Source organism: Hyla sarda, chromosome 10 (genome assembly GCF_029499605.1).
Source record: "Hyla sarda isolate aHylSar1 chromosome 10, aHylSar1.hap1, whole genome shotgun sequence".
NCBI lineage: Eukaryota > Metazoa > Chordata > Amphibia > Anura > Hylidae > Hyla > Hyla sarda.
In genome coordinates, this window is record NC_079198.1 from 104,467,485 (window position 1) to 104,487,852 (window position 20,368).

The window sequence follows — 20,368 nt, forward strand, 5'->3', positions numbered from 1 at the left end:
AATAAAAAGTTTTCCACGGGAGTACCCCTTTAATTGTTTTTGTTTTACTATTGATTGAACTATTTCGCCTCTTTGTTTTTTTTTTGTTTTTTTCTATTATTATTATTATTTTTTTTTTTTTATCAAGGGGTTGCTTTTTTTTCTCTCAACAAACAATTTGGCAGCTCCTGAGAATAATTTTTTTTATTTGTAATACAATCCTTTGAAGGTCCACCACATGCAATGCCTGTCATGCCTTAGGGACCGCAGTCTTGCATTGCTATATGGAGATTTCGTTGTATTATAAATGGTTTAATAGATCTTATTATTAGACAATAATCTGCATATACAAAAATCCTGCACAATAAATTCATCATACATCTGGTCTTTTCACTGAACTCTTTTACATTTCATCTAGGAGAACATCCCTTCAGACCTTTTAATAGGTTTTGGCAGATGTATCCCAATGCAGATGTCCCTGCTTGGTGTTTTCTACTCCTTTTGTGACAGCTTTTGTTATGTCTTTTATCGCTTTAATATTTTATGAGCTATACTGCTTTGTTTTCTGTCTAGCTTAAAGCTGAGAAGCCAAGTCCGCTATTTGTTCAGCAAACACGTACGAGCGTTAGGCTGGAGGCGCATTAACAGCTGTATGGATTGGATGTAAAAGTTCTGTGTGTGGAGTCTTTGTGTAGATTCTTTCATGACATTTTGATGGTTTTTACTAATTTCTTGCTTAGGATTTCAAAGAACATCTCTCACAGGTGCCTCAAAACTCGCAGGCAAATAATAAGAATGTAGATATCCCGGGAGGGCAAGGAAAGAGGATGCCACTACCTAAAGGACAAGAAAACCCTTTACGTCAAAGTCCCCCGGTATATCAAACTCACCTAAGGCCGGTAGCGCGGAATGACAGCCATGTTTCCAGATTTACCAGGACGGTTAACAGTTTCCAGACCCACAGAGAGGTACAAATATTTTTGTTTTTCTCTGATGGCACAATAAGGTTTCCTATAGATAAAACTTAACATGTATTTACTGAGATCCCAACCAATCATGAAATCAGGGGCCCCAACTGCACTTCTTTAAATGGAATGGTGGTTGAGTATTCACACGGCAGCTGCATTTAAACTCTATGGGACAGTCGGCAAACCAAGTACAGCAGTCTTCGGCAGTCCTATGTGTACATTATACATACATGATCGCTGCTCTATTTAAATAGGCACCGAAGAACCCTGTTCTTGTGAGCATTGGGAGTCCGACAGTTAGAATAAGTGATAACTTGTCATTATGGTAAAACTCCTATTACCTGTGGGGTTACAATGTCAACTCAAAGAATGTGATCTCTCCGGCTACCTTTTATCATTCAGACATTGAAGAGGTTATATTGGGCTATACACTTCCACCGCTACTGATGTGCAGATCCCCACCAGAATCCATTTTCAACTGGCTGTGGTCTAGTTTCCTTATTGATAGGTATGATTGGATACAAGTAAACATTAAAGGGGTAATCCCAAGATTAAACGTTGTCCCATAGCCAAAGGATAGGGAATACCTGGCTGATTTGTGGGGGTCTGACTGCTGGGACCAATTTCAATAATTAGAACAGAGGTTAGTTGAACCTCAAATGAGTGGAGCTGCAGCATGCATGCTCAGCCACCACTTCATTTACTGACTATGAGACGATGACCGGAAGCTCATAGAGAATGTATGGAGTGGTGACCTAACATGCACCCTGTCACTCCTTTTATTTGGGGGACCATTGACCTCCGTTATGATAAGTGGGGTTCCCAGCAGTCAGACCCCCACTACTCACCTATGGAAATTCAATGCAATTTTCTGATTGGATGCCATAGGCGTCTACTCAAGCTTTCCTTTTTGGCTATTTTTTTGTTATAGTTTTGCCATTGTGTTTGTTCAGATTTTACGCAGTGTAAAGTTAAGGACAACACAGCAGTCATGCACACAAACACCATAATACATTGCTCTAATCTCCAAATACTTTGCAGTATTCGGGCACTGGTTTTGTGTTATCAGGATTTTCCTATAAACCACAGATTTGATAATCAATAATAACTTTACTTTGTTCTATGAGGCTCAGGCTCATTACCCAGAGATTGTTATTTTTTCAGAACGAGGACCAAAGTGTGAAACCACCTGATAAAAAGCTGCAGAATGAAGTTGGTCATGACCCTCCGGGAGTTGTGGATATAAAAACACCCACGGTGAATGCTCGAGTTACCAATGAACAAGTGCCAATTCACAGGTGCGTGGTTGAGTGCTGTGTCTTTTCATTCTGTCCCTAATCCTTTATCCTTATTGCTTATTGTGGCTCAGATCTTCATGCTGATTAATCCCATTTTATTCCTGCTCAGTCACAGACTGAATTGAGTTCAGGTTTTACAGAGCCTTAAAGGGGTACTCCGCCCCTAGACATCTTATCCCCTATTCAAAGCATAGGGCATAAGATGTCTGATCGCGGGGGTCCCGCCGCTGGGGTCCCCACGTGATCTCTCCTGCAGCACCCTAGATGTCCGGTGCACAGAGTGAATTTCGCTCCGTGCTGGATGACTGGCGATGCGGGGCCGGAGGTTTGTGATGTCACGCCCACACCCTCTCGTGATGTCATGGCCATGCCCCTCCCATAGACTTGTAGTGAGGGGGCATGGCTCTGACTTTGAGCCTCCGCCACTGCACCATATGCTCTAAACTAAAGCCAGGTGCAGCAGGGAGATCGTGGGGGTCCCCAGCAGCGGGATCAGACCTCTTATCCCCTATCCTTTGCATCGGGGATAACCTGTCTAGTGGCGGAGCACCCCTTTAAGGTGCCCATACATGTAGTTGTCTGTGCATTAGGGATCGACCGATATCATTTTTTTAGGGCCGATACCGATAATCGGTGGAGGTTAGGACCGATAGCCGATAACTTATACCGATATTCCGGTATAAGTTATCGGCTATTTATCCCCCCGCGACACCGCTGCAGATCATTGATTTAAAGCGGGCGCTTTTAAATGAATGCACTGCAGTGGCTTTTGCGGTGCCATAGGCCGCCGCCACCACCCGCTTCTCTCCCCCTACCTGTCAGGGTGGTCCGGGCCATCCATCCTTCCTGTAGTGTCCGGGGGCATTCCGGGTGAAGGGTGAACCGGCCCGGGCTGTCCTTCTTCTCCAGCGGTCATCTTCTCCACTCCGGGCAGGCTCCGGCCTAGTACACTGCATAGACGCCGCTGCGCAGTGACGCCCGTGCGCAGCTATGCAGCTGACGTCACGGCGTAGCGGCGTCTATGCAGCTACTAGGCCGGAGCCTGCCCGGAGTGGAGAAGATGACCGCCGGAGAAGGACAGCCCGGACCGGAACGCCCCTGGACACTACAGGAACGATGGATGGCCCGGACCACCCCCATTACGGGTAAGTTTAATTTTTTTTATTGACTCGGAGGGTGGGGGAGGGGCCCGACCGGTATAGCGGTATGGGCAAAAATCCATACCGGTATACCGCCCAGCACTACGGTGGGGGGTGCGACGCGGTGCAGTGGGTCGGGGGAGGCGGTGTGGGGGGGCGGGGCATTATCGGCTTATCGGCAAGGTAATATCGGCCATACCGATAATCGGTCGAACCCTACTGTGCATCACAGCAAAAACTGCATAGGTTTTAAGAAATTGCCATGGCTTTACAATATGGATTTCAGATGCGCGAAAAGGACAGATGAAGTACATGGTTTTTATGTAGTTTACCTGTTCTTTGCACATAAATGCATTGCTTGAGCATGGCAACTTACAAAAATGGGCTAATCGACGGTCTCAGCCGCAGCCATGTCCCGCCTTGGCAGGTGATGGGCTGAGCGGCAGTGTCCTGTAACAAGCCTGGACTTCTTCCTGGTGCCCAGGACTGTTACATGACACGGTCGCTCAGCCTATCGCCAGTCGAGGTTGGACATCGATGTGGCCGGCGATTAAGGTAAGTTAAAATTAGTTTCATTCTAGCAGCCCGAGTATTATAAGAAAAGTTTTCACTTTTTATCTCCTTTTCCTTTTTTTGTTTCTTGTATTACAATAAAACTGAGATATGTATAAAGATCAGCTATTTCTCCCTCTACTATGCAATCTCCTCCTTCTCTACATTACTGTGTCTGTCTGTAAGATAGCTAGCTGCAGCAGGAACCTCTCCCCCTCTGCTCTAAGCTCCACCCCTTGGTCATTTAACCTCCACAATGGAATGGATCAGCAGCAGGTTAAAGGGTACCTCTCATCAAAAAAAAAACTTTGATATATTATAGATTAATGTATGCAGAATAACTTTACAATTGCATGTTATTAAAAAATATGCTTCTTTCTATTTAATTTTCCACTTTGAAGAAATGACCACTAGGGGTCTCCCTACCAGTCCTGGCAGCAAGCATTTCAGACTCATGCTGGAGTCGGAAACACTACGAGCTGCCAGTCTGCTTTGTTCACAAAGGAGAACACTCAGAGCTGCCAGCCTGCTTTGTTCACAGCCTGTTTGGCTGTGAACAAAGCAGGCTGGCAGCTCTGAGTGTTTAGGACTCCAGCATGAGTCAGAAATGCTTGCTGACAGGACTGATCGGGAAAAATACAATAGAAAGAAGCATATTTTTCATTAACATGCTATTGGAAAGTTATTCAACATTCATTAATCTAAAATATATCAAAAGTTTATTTGATGAGAGGTACCCTTTAACTGCTTTGTTGTTCTTTGCAGTTTTTTTTAAAAAGACCGTTTTTAGGACCATACAGAAAATCCTGTGAAATTACAAACTTTGGGGGAAACTCTTTCTTCAACTTTTATTACTTATTATTCTATCTATGGGAAGATTTATCAAATCCAGTGTAGAGGAAAAGTGGTGCAGATTGCTTCATTTTCTTTGGAGGCCATTTTTAGGGTGCGTTCCCACAGGGCGTATACGCAGCGTATTTGACGCTGCGCAAAATTTACGGCGGCAGCGGGAAATATGCTGCATATTCCTTGCTCACTATACACACAGGGCTTTCCGGCGGCAGCCCTATGTGTGCAGTGAGTTTTGGAGGCGGAGCCGCGCGTCACAGACACGCCGGCACACGGCTCCGCCTCCAAAACTCACTACACACATAGGGCTGCTGCCGGAAAGCCCTGTGTGTATAGTGAGCAAGGAATACGCAGCGTATTTCCCGCTACTGCCATAAATATACACACAAATACGCTGCGTATACGCCCTGTGGGAACGCATCCTTAAAGTGAAATTAACAATCTGATTGGCTGCTATGTGCAACTGCACCACTCTTCCTCTACACAGATTTTGATAAATCTCCCTCTTAGTGTTTCTAATTTGAGACCGCCGCCCATCACTGGTCATGGCTTTGAATTCATTATTGCAATTAAAAACCTGAATGTGTGAACACACCCTTATGAAACAAGACCATTTAATAGATCTTGATCTCTTAATTCAGCACTGCCAAAAGTTAAAGGGGTACTCCTGTGGAAAACTTTTTTATTTTTAGATCAACTGGTACCAGAAAGTTAAACAGATTTGTAAATGACTTCTATTAAAAAACTTAAAGGAGAGGTCCGGTGCTCACTTTTCTTATTTTATCCGTTCCGGGCTGAAAATTAAAGAAAACTAATTTTCTCTTACCTGCCTAGGCTCCCCCGGTGCTTCAGTACCGGTGTTCGGTCCCCGGGCTGTATTCTTCTTACTTCCTGTTAGCCCGGCACGTCACACGGAGCTTCAGCCTATCACCAGCCGCAGCGATGTCCCGCCTCGGCTGGTGATAGGCTGAAGCTCCATGTGACGTGCCGGGCTAACAGGAAGTAAGAAGAATACAGCCCGGGGACCGAACGCCTGTATCGGAGCACCGGGGGAGCGTATGCAGGTAAGAGAAAGCTTATTTTCTTTTTCTTTTTTTTGCAGCCCGTAACGGATACAATAAGAAAAGTGAGCACCGGACCTCTCCTTTAATCCTTCCAGTACTTTTTAGGGGTTGTATACTACAGAGGAAATGGTTTGGATTTCTCTTATGTCACGACCACAGTGCTCTCTGCTGACCTCTGCTGTCCATTTTAGGAACTGTCCAGAGCAGGAGAAAATCCCCATAGCAAAGATATGCTGCTGTGGACAGTTCCTAAAATGGACAGAGGTGTCAGCAGAGAGCACTGTGGTTGTGACATAAGAGTAGTATACAGCCCCTAAAAAGTACTGGAAGGATTAAGATTTTTTAATAGAAGTAATTTACAAATCTGTTTAACTTTCTAGCACAAGTTGATTAAAAAAATGATAATTCCACGGGAGTACTCCTTTAATGTCTAATCTATAAAGAGGGTACAGGTCAGCTGCAGCCAGACTCCTCTGTTGGTGTCTTATTGCTAGTAGGATTGTGTAAAAAAAACTCCAGCACGCCTTACCCTTCTCTGTATCATCTTGACATCATCTGCCCGGCCTTCCAAATGTTCTTTTATGATGCAGATGGTGCTATTAGCGCTGCATCCATCACTTGGTTCTGCCCAGGCTTGGCTAGGAGACTAGACAGTTGTGTATTCTCAGGGGGACAAGTTATTTTGGGATGTGTACTGTTCCCCAACCTGTAGCTCTCCAGCTGTTGCAAAACTAGAGCTTCTATTCAGGGATGTGCACACACAGACATAAGAGGGCCTAAGCCCCTTCCCTTTTTATGCACCTACCCTTTGATGCCCTATTGACAGGCATAATATTGCATTTTGTCACAATATATGTATTGTCGATTTGTGTATTATTGCTGTTCTGTGACATCACTGTGAATAATAAACCTGTACTGTGATATCACTGTGCATATTAACCCTGTACTGTATTGACACTGTTCACATTATCCTTATACAGTACAGGGTTAATATGCATAGTGAGATCACAGTACAGGCATAATACACACAGTGATGTCACAGTGCAGGGATAATACACACAGTGATGTCACAGTACAGGGATTATACACACAGTGATGTCACAGTACAGGGATAATACACACAGTGATGTCACAGTACAGGGATAATACACACAGTGATGTCACAGTACAGGGATAATACACACACAGTGACATTACAGTACAGGGATAATACACACACAGTGACATTACAGTACAGGGATAATACACACAGTGATGTCACAGTACAGGGATAATATACACAGTGATGTCACAGTCCAGGGATTATACACACACAGTGACATTACAGTACAGGGATAATACACACCGTGATGTCACAGTACAGGGATAATACACACAGTGATGTCAGAGTACAGGAATAATACACATAGTGATGTCACAGTACAGGGATAATACACATAGTGATGTCACGGTACAGGGATAATACACAGTGATGTCACAGTACAGGGATAATACACACAGTGATGTCACAGTACAGAGATAATACACACAGTGATGTCACAGTACAGGGATAATACACACAGTGATGTCACAGTACAGGGATAATACACCCAGTGATGTTACAGTACAGGGATAATACACAGTGATGTCACAGTACAGGGATAATACACCCAGTGATGTTACAGTACAGTGCCCTTTTTTTTTTACTTGAGCCCCTGCCCTTCAAAATGTCTGTGTCCCTCTGTCAGTGCATGATGGGAGTTGTAGCTTTAAACAGGTATATTGTCACAGGTTGGGAAAGAATAATTTAAGAACACAGTTTATCAGGTAGGCACAGTAGTGTAGTTTATTAGGGGGCACAGATTATGCCAGTGGCATAATTATTAAGTTCATGGCACAGTTTTTGGCAATATTATATTTATGAGGCTCAGCATCAGGCGGTGTTGTATTTAGAGGCACAATGGGTGGCAGTATTATATTGAGGGGCACAATGGGTGGCAGTATTATATACAGGGGCACAATGGGTGGCAGTATTATATTGAGGGGCACGGTGTATGGCAATATTATATTTAAGGTACAGTGGGTGGCAGTATTATAGTCATGGTGTGTGGCAGTATTATATATTTAGGGGCACAGTGTGTGGCAGCATTCAGGTCATACTAGGAATTGTAGATTTACATCCTTTAAACTTCAGTAGTTTTACCCTTTGACTTATTAGGGTCATTTTTTTTTCTGCAACAGGCAGCACCTATTTCTTCCATGGCAATGTGGCCACTAGATTTAAACCAGGCCTTAGCATTCAGCTTGGACCTTCAACTGCTGCCAGACCTTGATAAGCGGACCCTTACTAAAAGTAGTTGAGCCCCTTGTATGGGTACCCTAGGTCAGTCTTGTCTCAGCTCTGTACTACAAATCTTACCTATTGATGGTGGTAATGGCTAAGTGCATTGATACTTTTCTGGGGGTCCCAGCGGTTGGTCTTGCACATTCACACACATCTGCTTTATTCCATACCTGCCAACAGTCTTGTGAACCGGAGTTCAGATTGAGCACATTTTACATAAACTTTTCCTAAAAGTGGGCTTTTGACAATTTTTTTTTTTTTTTTAGAAAGCGGTAGCTCAAAAAGCAATCCAAGATGTCCGTGATAAGAATGGATGGGTACGGTGCAGTACTTTATCTCACCTGTAGAGGTGCTGCAGAGGAAATTAATACTTGTTTCCAGGTTCCTCCTTAGATTACAGCTGATCACTGGGGTTTACAGGGGGACATCCTGTGATCATCCTTTCAGAGCATTCTTGTAAAATGGGACAATTCCTGTAATTCTCTTGAGATTCTGCTAAACTGGGCCTAGCTTGACTACTATTTCTTGACTTTATGACCTTTTTTCAAGTAGTTTATTAAGATTTTATTCCCTAGGTTAGTGTATGCCCCTGGTCATGCTGTCTGGACGGTTCTTACCTCCCAGTGACTTAGTATTATTCCTTTCTGTGAGCCAGGGAGGGGTTGTATCTTTTAATTATGTAAACTGAACAAATCCGGAGGCGATGTCTTCCACCCGGCAGGCTTGCTAAAGCGAGTCCCTCTTGTGTGTGATTGAAAATGTGTGCCAAAAATCCTAATGAAGTTTCTTTTGTTATTGTTGACACAGCAGGGGTGACAATGAAAGCCATTGTTAAGCCCTTTATAATTGAAGTGCCTGGGGTAATGGATTTTCTTTTCCCATCTTTAATGAAGCGGTTTGTAGAGGTGTCACTACTACGTTCTTCTTTAAGCAAATAACAATATAATATATGGTTGTACTTGATTTAACCCATCTGGCCCAGTCATAGAATGAAGAAAATGTTGTAATGTTGGAAAGAGGATAAAGGGATTTTTATAATGTGAAAACACCTTGTGCAGAAGTATTGCAGCAGTCCTTGCCCGGGTTGACTCTTAAAGGAGTACTCCACCCCTAGATATCTAATCCTCCTATCCAAAGGATAAGATGTCTGATCGTGGGGGTCCCGCAGCTGGGATCTCTGTGCAGCACCCGACGTTCGTTTAGAGCGCTGGGTGCAGGTGGTGGGGGTCCTGATGTCACAGCCATGCCCCCCCCGCCTCGTGATGTCATGGCCACCTCCCCTCAATGCAAGTCTATGGGAGGGGGCGTGGCAGTAACTGCCACGCCCCCTCCCATAGACTTGCATTGAGGGGGTGTGCGCATGACATCACAAGGGTGCGTGGACATGACATCACGCATAAAATGTCCCGAATGCTGGGGCAGCGGAGTACCCCTTTTAAAGTTGCTGTTGGTCACATCTGTTAACGGAGTTGTCTAAATGCTCAGTCATCCAGTCACTGGCCGGAACAGTGTCCCACCTCAGCCAGTGATTGGCCGAGGAGGTATTTCCAATACATTTAGTGCAAGCAGAAAGGACCCAACAGCAGGGGATCGGCAGCAGATGAGTACCAGTGTTTTTAGTCCATACTCCATCCCACCCCCCACACCACCACACCATTAGAACCTTTTTTTTTTGCCTTGTCTTCATCATAACTGATTTTAATGGTACAAGTGACCTAAACTGTCAGCATTGATGAGACCGTCTGACAGTCATGTCCCATTGACAAATAGAATGGAAACGCCCAGTTGTCAATCTTTTTCCTACATTTTTAGTAAGGATAAAAGTGGAACAGTTCAAAGCAGATCCTAAATAGTCATGTCAGGGGAATTGACTTCTCCTTTTAAATGAGTATTGCAATATTAACTAGTTAGCACCTGTACACTAGAGCAGTGTTCCCCATCCTGTGGCACTCGAGCTGTTCCAAAACTATAACTCGCTAACAGCCACAGGCTGTCCGGGCATCCTGGTAGCTGTAGTTTTACAACAGCTGGAGAGCCACAGGTTGATGATGACACTGCTGAAGATAGTAGTACAGCACCGGGCTATTGCCAACCAGTCCTTTTAGGTTTTAAATGGAGCAGAAAAAGCAAACACTCCATTCAAAGTCCCCTGTTCTAGCAATCTACAAGGTCCTGGACCCCCACAATCGATCAGTTATAACCTATTCAGTTGATAAATAACCTATTCCAAAATACCCTTGGTTCCAACATAACTTAACAGCAGCAATTTGGACATGTAACATTATTTCAGGTGTGTTTATTTGTATAAGGGGCAGGGTTTTGATATGGTGCTATAAATGGGAGGGGTCTAAGGTGCCTGACATGTTGTGCCTCCTGTATATCCATCATCTATTCTGCTGCTGGGGGTCAATAGTACAGCTGCTGCGCTATGTGATAGCCTGGGGGGTGTAGGGTATGGGGAGTGTAGCTGTGCAGCAATTAAAAGGTGCTTGTTAACCCTTGCTATTCGTGACGCCAGGGTGAGGGTTCCTCAATAACGCTTTTCCTACCGCCACCCTTCCCAAGAGCAATAGGGAGGTAGATAAGAAGAATAGATTGTCCACAACCAGAGAGTTTCTGAAACAGCACTTAACGTTTACTGAAGATTTTCTGCAAGCTTTAATAATACAACAGTCTCTGAGTGTAACAACAGCTTTTCCTTAGAGATTGACAAAGGTTGGGACTTTAGCATTAAGAGTCTTTTAGTACTGTGCGTTTCTCAACTGGATTTAGGGGAATTAGTTTCAGTCCAGTAGTCACGCTAGCATTCGCAGGGATTTAGATTTGAACTCACGGTTTTGGTTCTGCTGAGGCCGGAGGTTTTGAGGCCTAGCGTGTCTTTGAAAGTTGCGTAGCACCGTCCTGTTAGTCCGGCATCCACGAGAGCAGCAACCCAAGAGAGATAATTGGACGCAGCTCCCTTATATGGGCAGGGGCTGGACTAATGCTAATTGGTCCATACTGATGTCAATCACCATTACAAAGATTTGTGGGTAACATGTGACCGAAGGACCTCCTAAGGTCCTATAACATGCCATAGAGGTTACTAGCATGGTCACATGATCGAAGGTCCTGCGACGCTGAACAAGGTAAGTACTATACATATTAAATATATATACATTTATTATTATTAAAGATAGACTTTAGGCGAGGCGACTAGGGGCTGTCCCACCTGAGGAACCCTACCTGAATGTAGTTACTCTGACTTTGGGGACCTCTACACTAGGTACTAGATGCAATACGGTATCGGGACGCCACATTTATTTCTCCAGTAAGAGATGAAACCCCTAGATTTCTGACAGACTGTGAAGGCTTGTTCTGTAGATGTGCGCTTTCCTTAGAGGTTAATAACCGCTCTAGGTAATCCTTTTCTTCTTGGTCAGTGGTTGTTCTTTTCCTGCACAGAAACTGAGAGCGAGCAGCGGAAGGAACAGTTTCTGCCCACTATCTTTACGCTGCTAACCTCCTCCGAACACCCCCCCCCCCCCCCTACAAAGCATTTCAAGCCAATTCACTGTTTGTGATTGAACTCTTTTAAGCCTTTATGTTGTAAAATTGCTTGTCCCTGGCATCCTGCTTGGCGCTGAACTGTTCTGGACAATTTAAGTTGTTTGTGGTTTTCTTTGCTTGAATGGAGTGTATCATTTTGGGTGATGTGCAGTTTCATAAAATTAAAGTATAAATGCCTTTGTTGAAGTTTGGGCAAGTGAGTGCTAATGCTGGTCGAGCACAATGGCAGCCTGTCCGGACTCAGCCAAGTATTCATTTTTATGGGGAGAATAGTTGATCAGGCATAAACATCTACATTGCAGATACTTATTTCTTCCGAAATCTGCTATCTGAAGAGTTTAAAGGGGTATCCCACTGGAAAACATTTTTTTTAATCAATTGATGCCAGAAAGTTAACCAGATTTGTAAATGACTTCTATTTAAAAATCTTAATCCTTCCAGTACTTATCAGGTGCTGTATACTTCAGAGGAAGTTCTTTTCTTTTTGAATTTCTTTTCTGTCTGACCACAGTGTTTTCTGCTGACACCTCTGTCAATTTTAGGAACTGTCCAGAGTATGAGCAAATCCCCATAGCAAATATATCCTGCTCTGGACATTTCCTGACAGTGGTCAGACAGAAAGGAAATTTAAAAAGAAAAGAACTTCCTGTGGAGCACACAGCAGCTGATAAGAACCGGAAGGATTACAATTTTTAAATAGAAGTAATTTAGAAATCTGTTTTACTTTCTGGCATCAGTTGATAAAATCAAAAATGTTTTCCAGTGGAGTACCCCTTTAAGGTTGCCCCATTTTCTGTACATAATCCTGATATATATGTTCAGCTTATTATTTTATCCTTATTGATGCCATATCCCCACCAGAGGAATCCCCATAAGAATAAAAGACAGAGGTACCCAATAAAAATGACAGGAATAACCTCATATACAATAATAACCACAGGACTCCCTAATAATAACTAAAGGACCACCATGACCTTATTAGTGACATCTGTATGCTGCCACCCACTATACCCACATGCCTGTCACAGTAGCTTACAGCATGTATGAATCGTCTTGGCTGAAAACTAAGACAGGGAGGTCCCAGCATGAACATGGGCCCAGGAAGAGCCTTATGCTGATGTGGGTGGGTTTGTTGTAAGGGTGTAGACCTGCTCTATAATGGTATTCGGAAGAACTGACAGAAGCTGATAAAAAGGCATGTGTTGGCCTTAAAAAAGTCAATAGGTGTTGTTAAGGTGACTTGCCATTGACCTGTGAGAGTTATTAGACCTGGGGAAGGCCCTTCGGAAGAGTTTTGGTGATCTGGCCATGGTGGTCTTATTTGATTTGAACCTGTTGGCTATGAGGCCGAAGCAGCTTGTACGTTGCAGAGAAGATGACAGGCTGGAGGCTGAAGTACGTGGGTTGCCTTTTGTACTTTTTGAGGACCCATGAGTGCCACCTAGAATGGACTGCAACAATCAAACTTTTATACCTTTTTGTATATGAGGTCTGTGTTCAATATATAAAAGAGAATGCAAGAGAACGGATTGAGTGAAAAAAATGGTATTGGGAGGCGCTGCTCAGATTGTGGACATAAGAATAGACTCAGGTAGCACAGGACAATGAAAAGACTTATTGGGTATTGGGGACAACGGGTTTCGGCATTCACTAATGCCTTCCTCAGGTCCACTAACAGATCCCAAGTTTCATTGATGTTCAGTGTACTGGGATACTGGTTTGCCGATCCTGCAGAGTGGCTGTGCTGCCGTGACCAGGTCGGTATATCACTGAGGTGGGGTGAAGGGTGCACATCAGTGGATATACCTAATCAGGGAGCACCCCTGTGTGTTCTCTTCTCTCCCTCTCATCTCTGTATATATAAAAAAAAAAAAAAAAAGTTATTTGGTAATCATGTTCCCCTTTAAATGACATGATATGTTAGACCTGAGCCATAAGGTCCACATGACTGCCTGCCGAGTGCAGAAACATCATGCATAGATTCCAAAAATTCATTTTACTTTTGGCATGAATGGAGAAATGGAGAAATGTCTCAAAATCAGTACAAGAAAAATGCAATGCACGTAAACATGTTTACATAGCCTACATGCACTAGTGTATGGTACTTGTAACTATGGTAAATTGATTTGTCTTCTTACTGTTCTTTTTTTTTTTTTTTTTTTCCTCATACAGTTGGCAAGACATAGTTAATAAAGTGAACGCCCGGATGACACAAATAGAGAACAAAAAAAGTGTCAGTAATGCTCTCACAAAATCAAACACCCATCATGTCAGTGTTTCAACTCCAAGCTGGGACCATGGGCTACCACATCAGGGCCACCACAAAATGGCAGCAGATGATGAGCCAAAGATGGGTAAGGAAAATAGGGGAACACATATACAGGGAATATCTTGTGAGGAATTTTTAACAAATATAGACTATTGGTTGCTTGATGATTACTATAATGCATTTCAAGGGGTATTCTGGTGGATGTAAAAATTCATATGTCGCTTGGGCCGGGTTAAAAAAGAAAAAAAATACATAAAAAGCTAATAGGAAAAAACTCCACCCAGATCCCCTTCTGGTCCTCCTCAGCGCCTATTTAGCTCTGTTTGGTTGCCCGGTCTTTCTGCTTCTGACACAAGCCGGCCGATCAACCAATCACTGGCTGAGATGGGACACTGCTGCGGTCAGTAATTGGCCGAGTGGGCAGGTCTCTGAAGGGGGCAGGTCTCTGAAGCAGAAAGAAGACAGTAGATTAGGGAATTGGATGGGAGCTAAAGTGGATCAGTGGGGGACTGGGGGTAGGTAAGTTTAGTTTTGCCCCTTTTTAGTTTTATTAAAATTGACACTATACTGAGAAGTGAAATTGTCTTTTTTTTTTTTACTAAAAAATTCTAGTGTCCCAGTATAGTCTCTACTTAAATGGTGCTGAACTGAAACATCAGACAATCCCTTTAAGACATGCTCTGTTTTGTCCCAGTTTAATTTTCCCCCAATCCTGTTATAGTTGCCTAGTGCTTTGCATGATAAGCCATACCTGTTGTCAAACTTCCAAAATGTTAATTTACTGTAATCGCAGGGAGCAGACACTGGGCGGGGGTACAACCGGCGGGAAACCTCCTTACATCTTTTAATGAGAAGTCACTCACCGGGAGGTGTATCTCAGCTCATGATCTCTCATTAAAACTTCACTTACTCTTTTACAGTTTTACATTTTCAAGCCATGCGCTGAATCTAGGCCAGGTGCAGCAGGGTGCCAGGCATGTTAGCCTCTTCTATAAAGATGGTTTCCAACACTGCCCTTCCAAATGATAGCCAGGATTTAAGACTAATGCCCTAATCTGTCTGTACTTAAAAGTATAGATTTTTAAACTTTGCTTTATATATATATATATATATATCTCCAACCATTAATCCCCACCATGTCCTAGTTTTACACCTGATCGATGTCCGAACCTTGCAAATTATTATTTTTTTTTTAAAAAGCAACGTGTTTAGAGGATATTGCTCAGGTTTAGAGGAAACTTGGCTGCTTTGTTCCAAAAATGGTGCCACGCAAGAAAATAGCCCTTTTTTCCCCCTAATACTATATAACCCTCTTAACTCCTTTGCAATATCTGCCATAGATGTACAACGCAGCTGCTGGGTTGTACCCACAAAATGTTATACATCGTCAGTGCTAGGCTGGTGCCAATACTATGAGGCAATGAAGTTGGTCAGAGGTTGAGGTCAGAAATTATTCTGGGCCTGGCCCTTTAGCCCCTTAGATTCCTAATGCCAGAGGCGGGCCTAGTAGGATAACTGTCAGCGTTACGCTTGTTGGATTAATACATTGTAGTACTGAAGTATTGCTGTGTATTCTCTACGCAATCAAGCTTAGTCAGGCCCCTTAGTAGGGTGGCTAAAAGAATGTAAAAAAGCTTTTCCAATTAAAAATCCTCTATTATGTTAAAAAAAAAGTGAAGAAAAAAAATCTAATAAATATTGTTCATAGTGCCTTGAAATATTCACACTCTTTAACCCACACCCTCTTTATCTATTTTTTTTAATGCCATCAGCCAAAAACATAATAAAAAGTGACCAAATTAACATATGTATTTCAAAATGTCAACTTATCCCCCCAAACGCATGCCATCACACAGCTTTATCAATGTAAAAATAAGAAAATTATGGCTCTAAGACTATGGCGACACAAAACCAAAATTATTTTTATCAAATGTTTTTATTGCACAAATGGCGTAGCACCACGAGCTACACGGTTTCTGTAACTCCTGGGGTACGGAGTTATCTGCTTTAGAGCCTGATTAAAGTTTTTAAATCAAAAGGAAAAAAAATCAAGGTTGAGTTCACACACACAATATTTTGGTAACTTTTTTTTTTTTTTAAGAGTAGGTTAAAAAATAAAATAAAAAAAAAGGTGAAAATCTTTTCTTTGCATCATTTCCACTGGCTTTTGCTAAAGTACTAACCATAAATCCAACCTATGTCCCTTCCATTTGCAAAAGACTATTAAAGGGGTACTCCAGGAAGTCAACTTATGTTCTATCCACATGAAAGGGGATAAGTGTCCAATCACTGGGGTCCGTGCCGGAGGCCCAGCAAGTCACCTGTCCTCTGAGTGCTCCGGCCCCCACCCTTGGAGACTAGCAGGAGTGACAACCCACTCAACCACTAACCAACTGAGACAGGACTCCTGTCTCAACCAGTGATTGGCTGAGCAGGCCGTCACTCAGGCTCCTATGGGAAGGTAGAGGCCCAAGCGGTCTAAGAGCGAGTAAGTTGCGTGTGCCCGGTACAGGAGATCACGGGGGGCCCAACAGCCGGACCAGCAGTCAGACCCCCCACGATCAGACACTTATAACCAATCCTAAGTATTTACCCTATCCTGTAATTGCTCTTTCCCATATATGGTTTGACAGAAGAGGACAATTGAAGGATTTATATTTACTGGGGATTTAAATCTAAGTCTAAATGGAAAATGCTTTTTTAGATTGATGAATTATGAAAATAATCTGTTTGCATTATATTCTTGTAGTGAACGATGTGAGGACTACGTGACTCTGTCTCATACTGTGTATGTTCATGGTACAGAGACCTATATTAATAATTGAATTGCCTTCTTACAGATGCTGGGATGATTGACAGAGAGGAGACCCTGCAGTCTAAGAAGCAGCACGTAGGGCAGGATACGCTGGTAAGGAAAAGGCATTACCATTCAGCAGTTGTGCTCTGATAAATCCCAGCTCATTGACATTCAGCTGATATGTGACTTGTAGCACGCCACAGGGCTCTTTAATCCCTGCAGATCACTATCTTAGATTGTCCTAGAGATTTAGACTAATACACTCTTATATCTTCCTTTTTGTTTGGAGTCTGACGAAAAGTTGTTCGTTTTCTGTGCATGATGCGTCCCATTCATGTCATATCTTATATGTCCATTGAGTCTGGCAATTTTCTAGGCATCTATACAGTGCCTTGAATGAATATTCATCCCCCCCCCACCCCCGCCCCCCATGGACTGTTGTACATTTTGTCATGGTATAACCACAATTTTAACTTTCTTTATTCATGATTTTATGTAATGAACCAACTCAAAATAGTCCATTTGGAAGTGGAGGCGATTTTAAATATTATTTACAAATTTAAAATTTGAAAAATGTTAAATATACCCCTAAGAAAGATCTCTTGCAACGAATTTCCTTCACAAGTCACATTTGAAAGTCACTTAATTAGTAAATAGGAGCCACCTGTCTGTAGTCTCTTAAAGAACAAAAGGTGCAAAAAATTGCTAAAAATTCCAGCTCTCAAAAAAATAGATAAAATCCAAAATTTATTAAATCATATTAAAATGATACCCAAAAATGGTGAGGTATAAAAGCAAGCAGAAATGCCTGCGTTTCTGCTTGCTTTTATACCTCACCATTTTTGGGTATCATTTTAATATGATTTAATACATTTTGGATTTTATCTATTTTTGGGAGCTGGAATTTTTTGCAATTTTTTGCACCTTTTGCTTTTTTTGGAGACTGTTCACACCAAGAAATTGCAGCTTGGACTTGTATTCCGTGCTTCCCATATCTGAAGTCTCTTCCTATCAAGAAACATTCATATGCGGTGAGCTGGTTTATTTTCTACATTGACTCTTCTCTTAAAGAGCATTACTGAACAGCAGCACGAAGACCAAGGAGCTTCCCAAATAGGTCAGGGATAAAGTTGTGGAGAAGTACAAAGCAGGGTTAGATTTAAAAAAGTATCCCAAGCTTCGAGCTTCTCACCAAGCCCCAGAAAATGATGCCTCAACTACCAAGACAGAGCCATCCACCCAAACTGTACAAGCTGGGCAAGGAGAATCTGTCCATGAACAACCATTTGGTTGTGTTTCCACTTGGCAGTTTTGGAATATTGTCACTGCAGTTTTAAAGTCAAAGCAGACTCCAAATGCAGCCTTTGTCATGTACTTGACAAATCAGGCCTTTATGGAACATTGGCAAGAAGAAAGCCGTTGTTGATAGTGAGCCACAAGAAATCCCATTTGCTGTGTCTTCCACATGGCTTATGGCAAACTCAAAACACGTGGAACAAGGTTCTCTGTTCAGATTAACTTTTTGGCCTCGGTGCAAAATGCTATGTGAAAATGGCTGTTTACAGACTGTCTCCATTCAATCTGACTAAGTTGCCAAGAATAAAAAACATACATTTCAATAACTCAGGAGTCAGCTAAAGTAATGAACACTGTCATGAATTTATCTAAACGAGAATTAACAAAAGCCCAAATAAAATTACTCTCAAAAGGGTTACGTTTTTCCACACACTAGTCAACTGGATATTTTTTCAACACTGTGTGAACTTAATAAATTTACACCTAACCTGACAATGAAGAGACATTCCGAAGACTCATAAGGAAACATTTATGATAAAAGAAACAAAACAATGGAAAACGAATTTGCAACTATGGATTTTTGTGAACAACAAGCTCTATTAACTTTGTTTGATCTTTAAACCACTGAGATCACCATTTCCACCATAACTTTTAATAAGCGCAAAGTTCAAAAAAATCTATTTTTCTATCCGCTGCAATCGAGATCAGATAGTATGGATAGATTCCAAAAAGTTATGGAAAGATAGCTAGTGGGGCTAAGGAAAAAAAATGATTAGAGATGAGCGAACTTACAGTAAATTCGATTCGTCACGAACTTCTCAGCTCGGCAGTTGATGACTTATCCTGCATAAATTAGTTCAGCTTTCAGGTGCTCCGGTGGGCTGGAAAAGGTGGATACAGTCCTAGGAGACTCTTTCTTAGGACTGTATCCACCTTTTCCAGCCCACGGGAGCCCCTGAAAGCTGAACTAATTTATGCAGGATAATTCATCAACTGCCGAACCGAGAAGTTTGTGACGAATCGAATTTACTGCAAGTTCGCTCATCTCTAATCATAATCTAACGGAAAAAAAAGCAAAAGGCCTTAAAATAATTCAAAAGCTATCCTGATATGATAATAAAAATGGCAGATAAGAGGGGGATGCTCACTGTGATGAATACGAGTACATACAACAAATGTTAGGTGATCAGTTAACTGATGAAGAATTACTATCCAGCTCCACCCACATTGTATAAAAGTAACGCACGAAAGCAAGATCAGCCGGCACTGCAGCCTTCCATGTCCAGCGCATTGGAGACCCTCTCTGGTGTGAGCAGTAGGTACTGCACCACTGACTCACAACAGTCCCGTATAGATGGTGCTCAATCTTATGCAGCAGAAGGATCCAAACACAGAGAAGACGAGAAGACGGCACTCACCGTAAAACAGGAAATCTTTAATCTTCAGTTGCAAAGAGACACATACAGGTCAGGGAGTGACACAGACAGCGGGGAGCGTGCTCCCCGCTGTCTGTGTCACTCCCTGACCTGTATGCGTCTCTTTGCAACTGAAGATTAAAGATTTCCTGTTTTACGGTGAGTGCCGTCTTCTCTTCTTCTCTGTGTTTGGACATTGTATAAAAGACATCGGTGTGTTTGTTGTCTAAAGGAGTGGCTATGGGAGTACTGAAGGAGCCTGAGGCAAAATATCTTAATTTGGAAAAGCCCATTGTTGCAGTAATTTACGCACTCTCGAAGACATACAAAGACATACAATACCTCTGCCAATGGGCCTCATCGTATGCAGCAGAGAATTATTACTGGAACCATCTTCTCTGTGGCTGGATCAAAAATTACAACTCCTGGTCCAAAGGGTCCCAGGATATCTCAGGGACTCACGTGATATACTACAAGCGTATAGCAACATGAGATGCATAACAGGCTGGAAATGGTTAACTTGCGACGTAGTGTCATTGTATATCAGAAAATACACACAGTTTTTTGGATGAATTAAGGGAATTCATCAACCAACTTGCTGGTTTCTTTCTAGTTTTGACAATGTCTGCTACATCCAAAAAAGCAAAGTTTCTATGGGGTCGATACACTCCCTCCTCCCCAGAAAATCTTATGATGTCCTTCTAGAAGGAACATTTTGTTTTCTCCCCAGCAAATCCTTTTTCTAGCAATGTCCGGTGGTGTGGAAGATTTATCGCCGATGTCATCTTCAACGGACTATCTGCACAGGAAGAGGAGGACGGCACAGCTGGGTTAACGGTAGCAATGAAACATTGGTTTTGTGGAGGGGGC

At 42.6% G+C, this 20,368-nt stretch overlaps 1 protein-coding gene across 4 annotated transcripts in view; it reads left to right on the forward strand.

Moving 5' to 3' along the window:
• LOC130293500 (Golgi integral membrane protein 4-like) overlaps nucleotides 1-20,368 on the forward strand; it is a 125,779-nt gene that overhangs the window by 82,357 nt on the left and 23,054 nt on the right. For 3 of the 4 annotated variants that reach the window (XM_056542276.1, XM_056542277.1, XM_056542272.1), the window contains exons 8-11: nucleotides 720-947; nucleotides 2,112-2,245; nucleotides 13,894-14,075; nucleotides 16,831-16,898. In XM_056542276.1, coding sequence (XP_056398251.1) covers nucleotides 720-947; nucleotides 2,112-2,245; nucleotides 13,894-14,075; nucleotides 16,831-16,898 — 612 coding nt within the window. The remainder of the gene's footprint in view (nucleotides 1-719; nucleotides 948-2,111; nucleotides 2,246-13,893; nucleotides 14,076-16,830; nucleotides 16,899-20,368) is intronic. The other variant, XM_056542275.1, reaches the window with a different exon arrangement.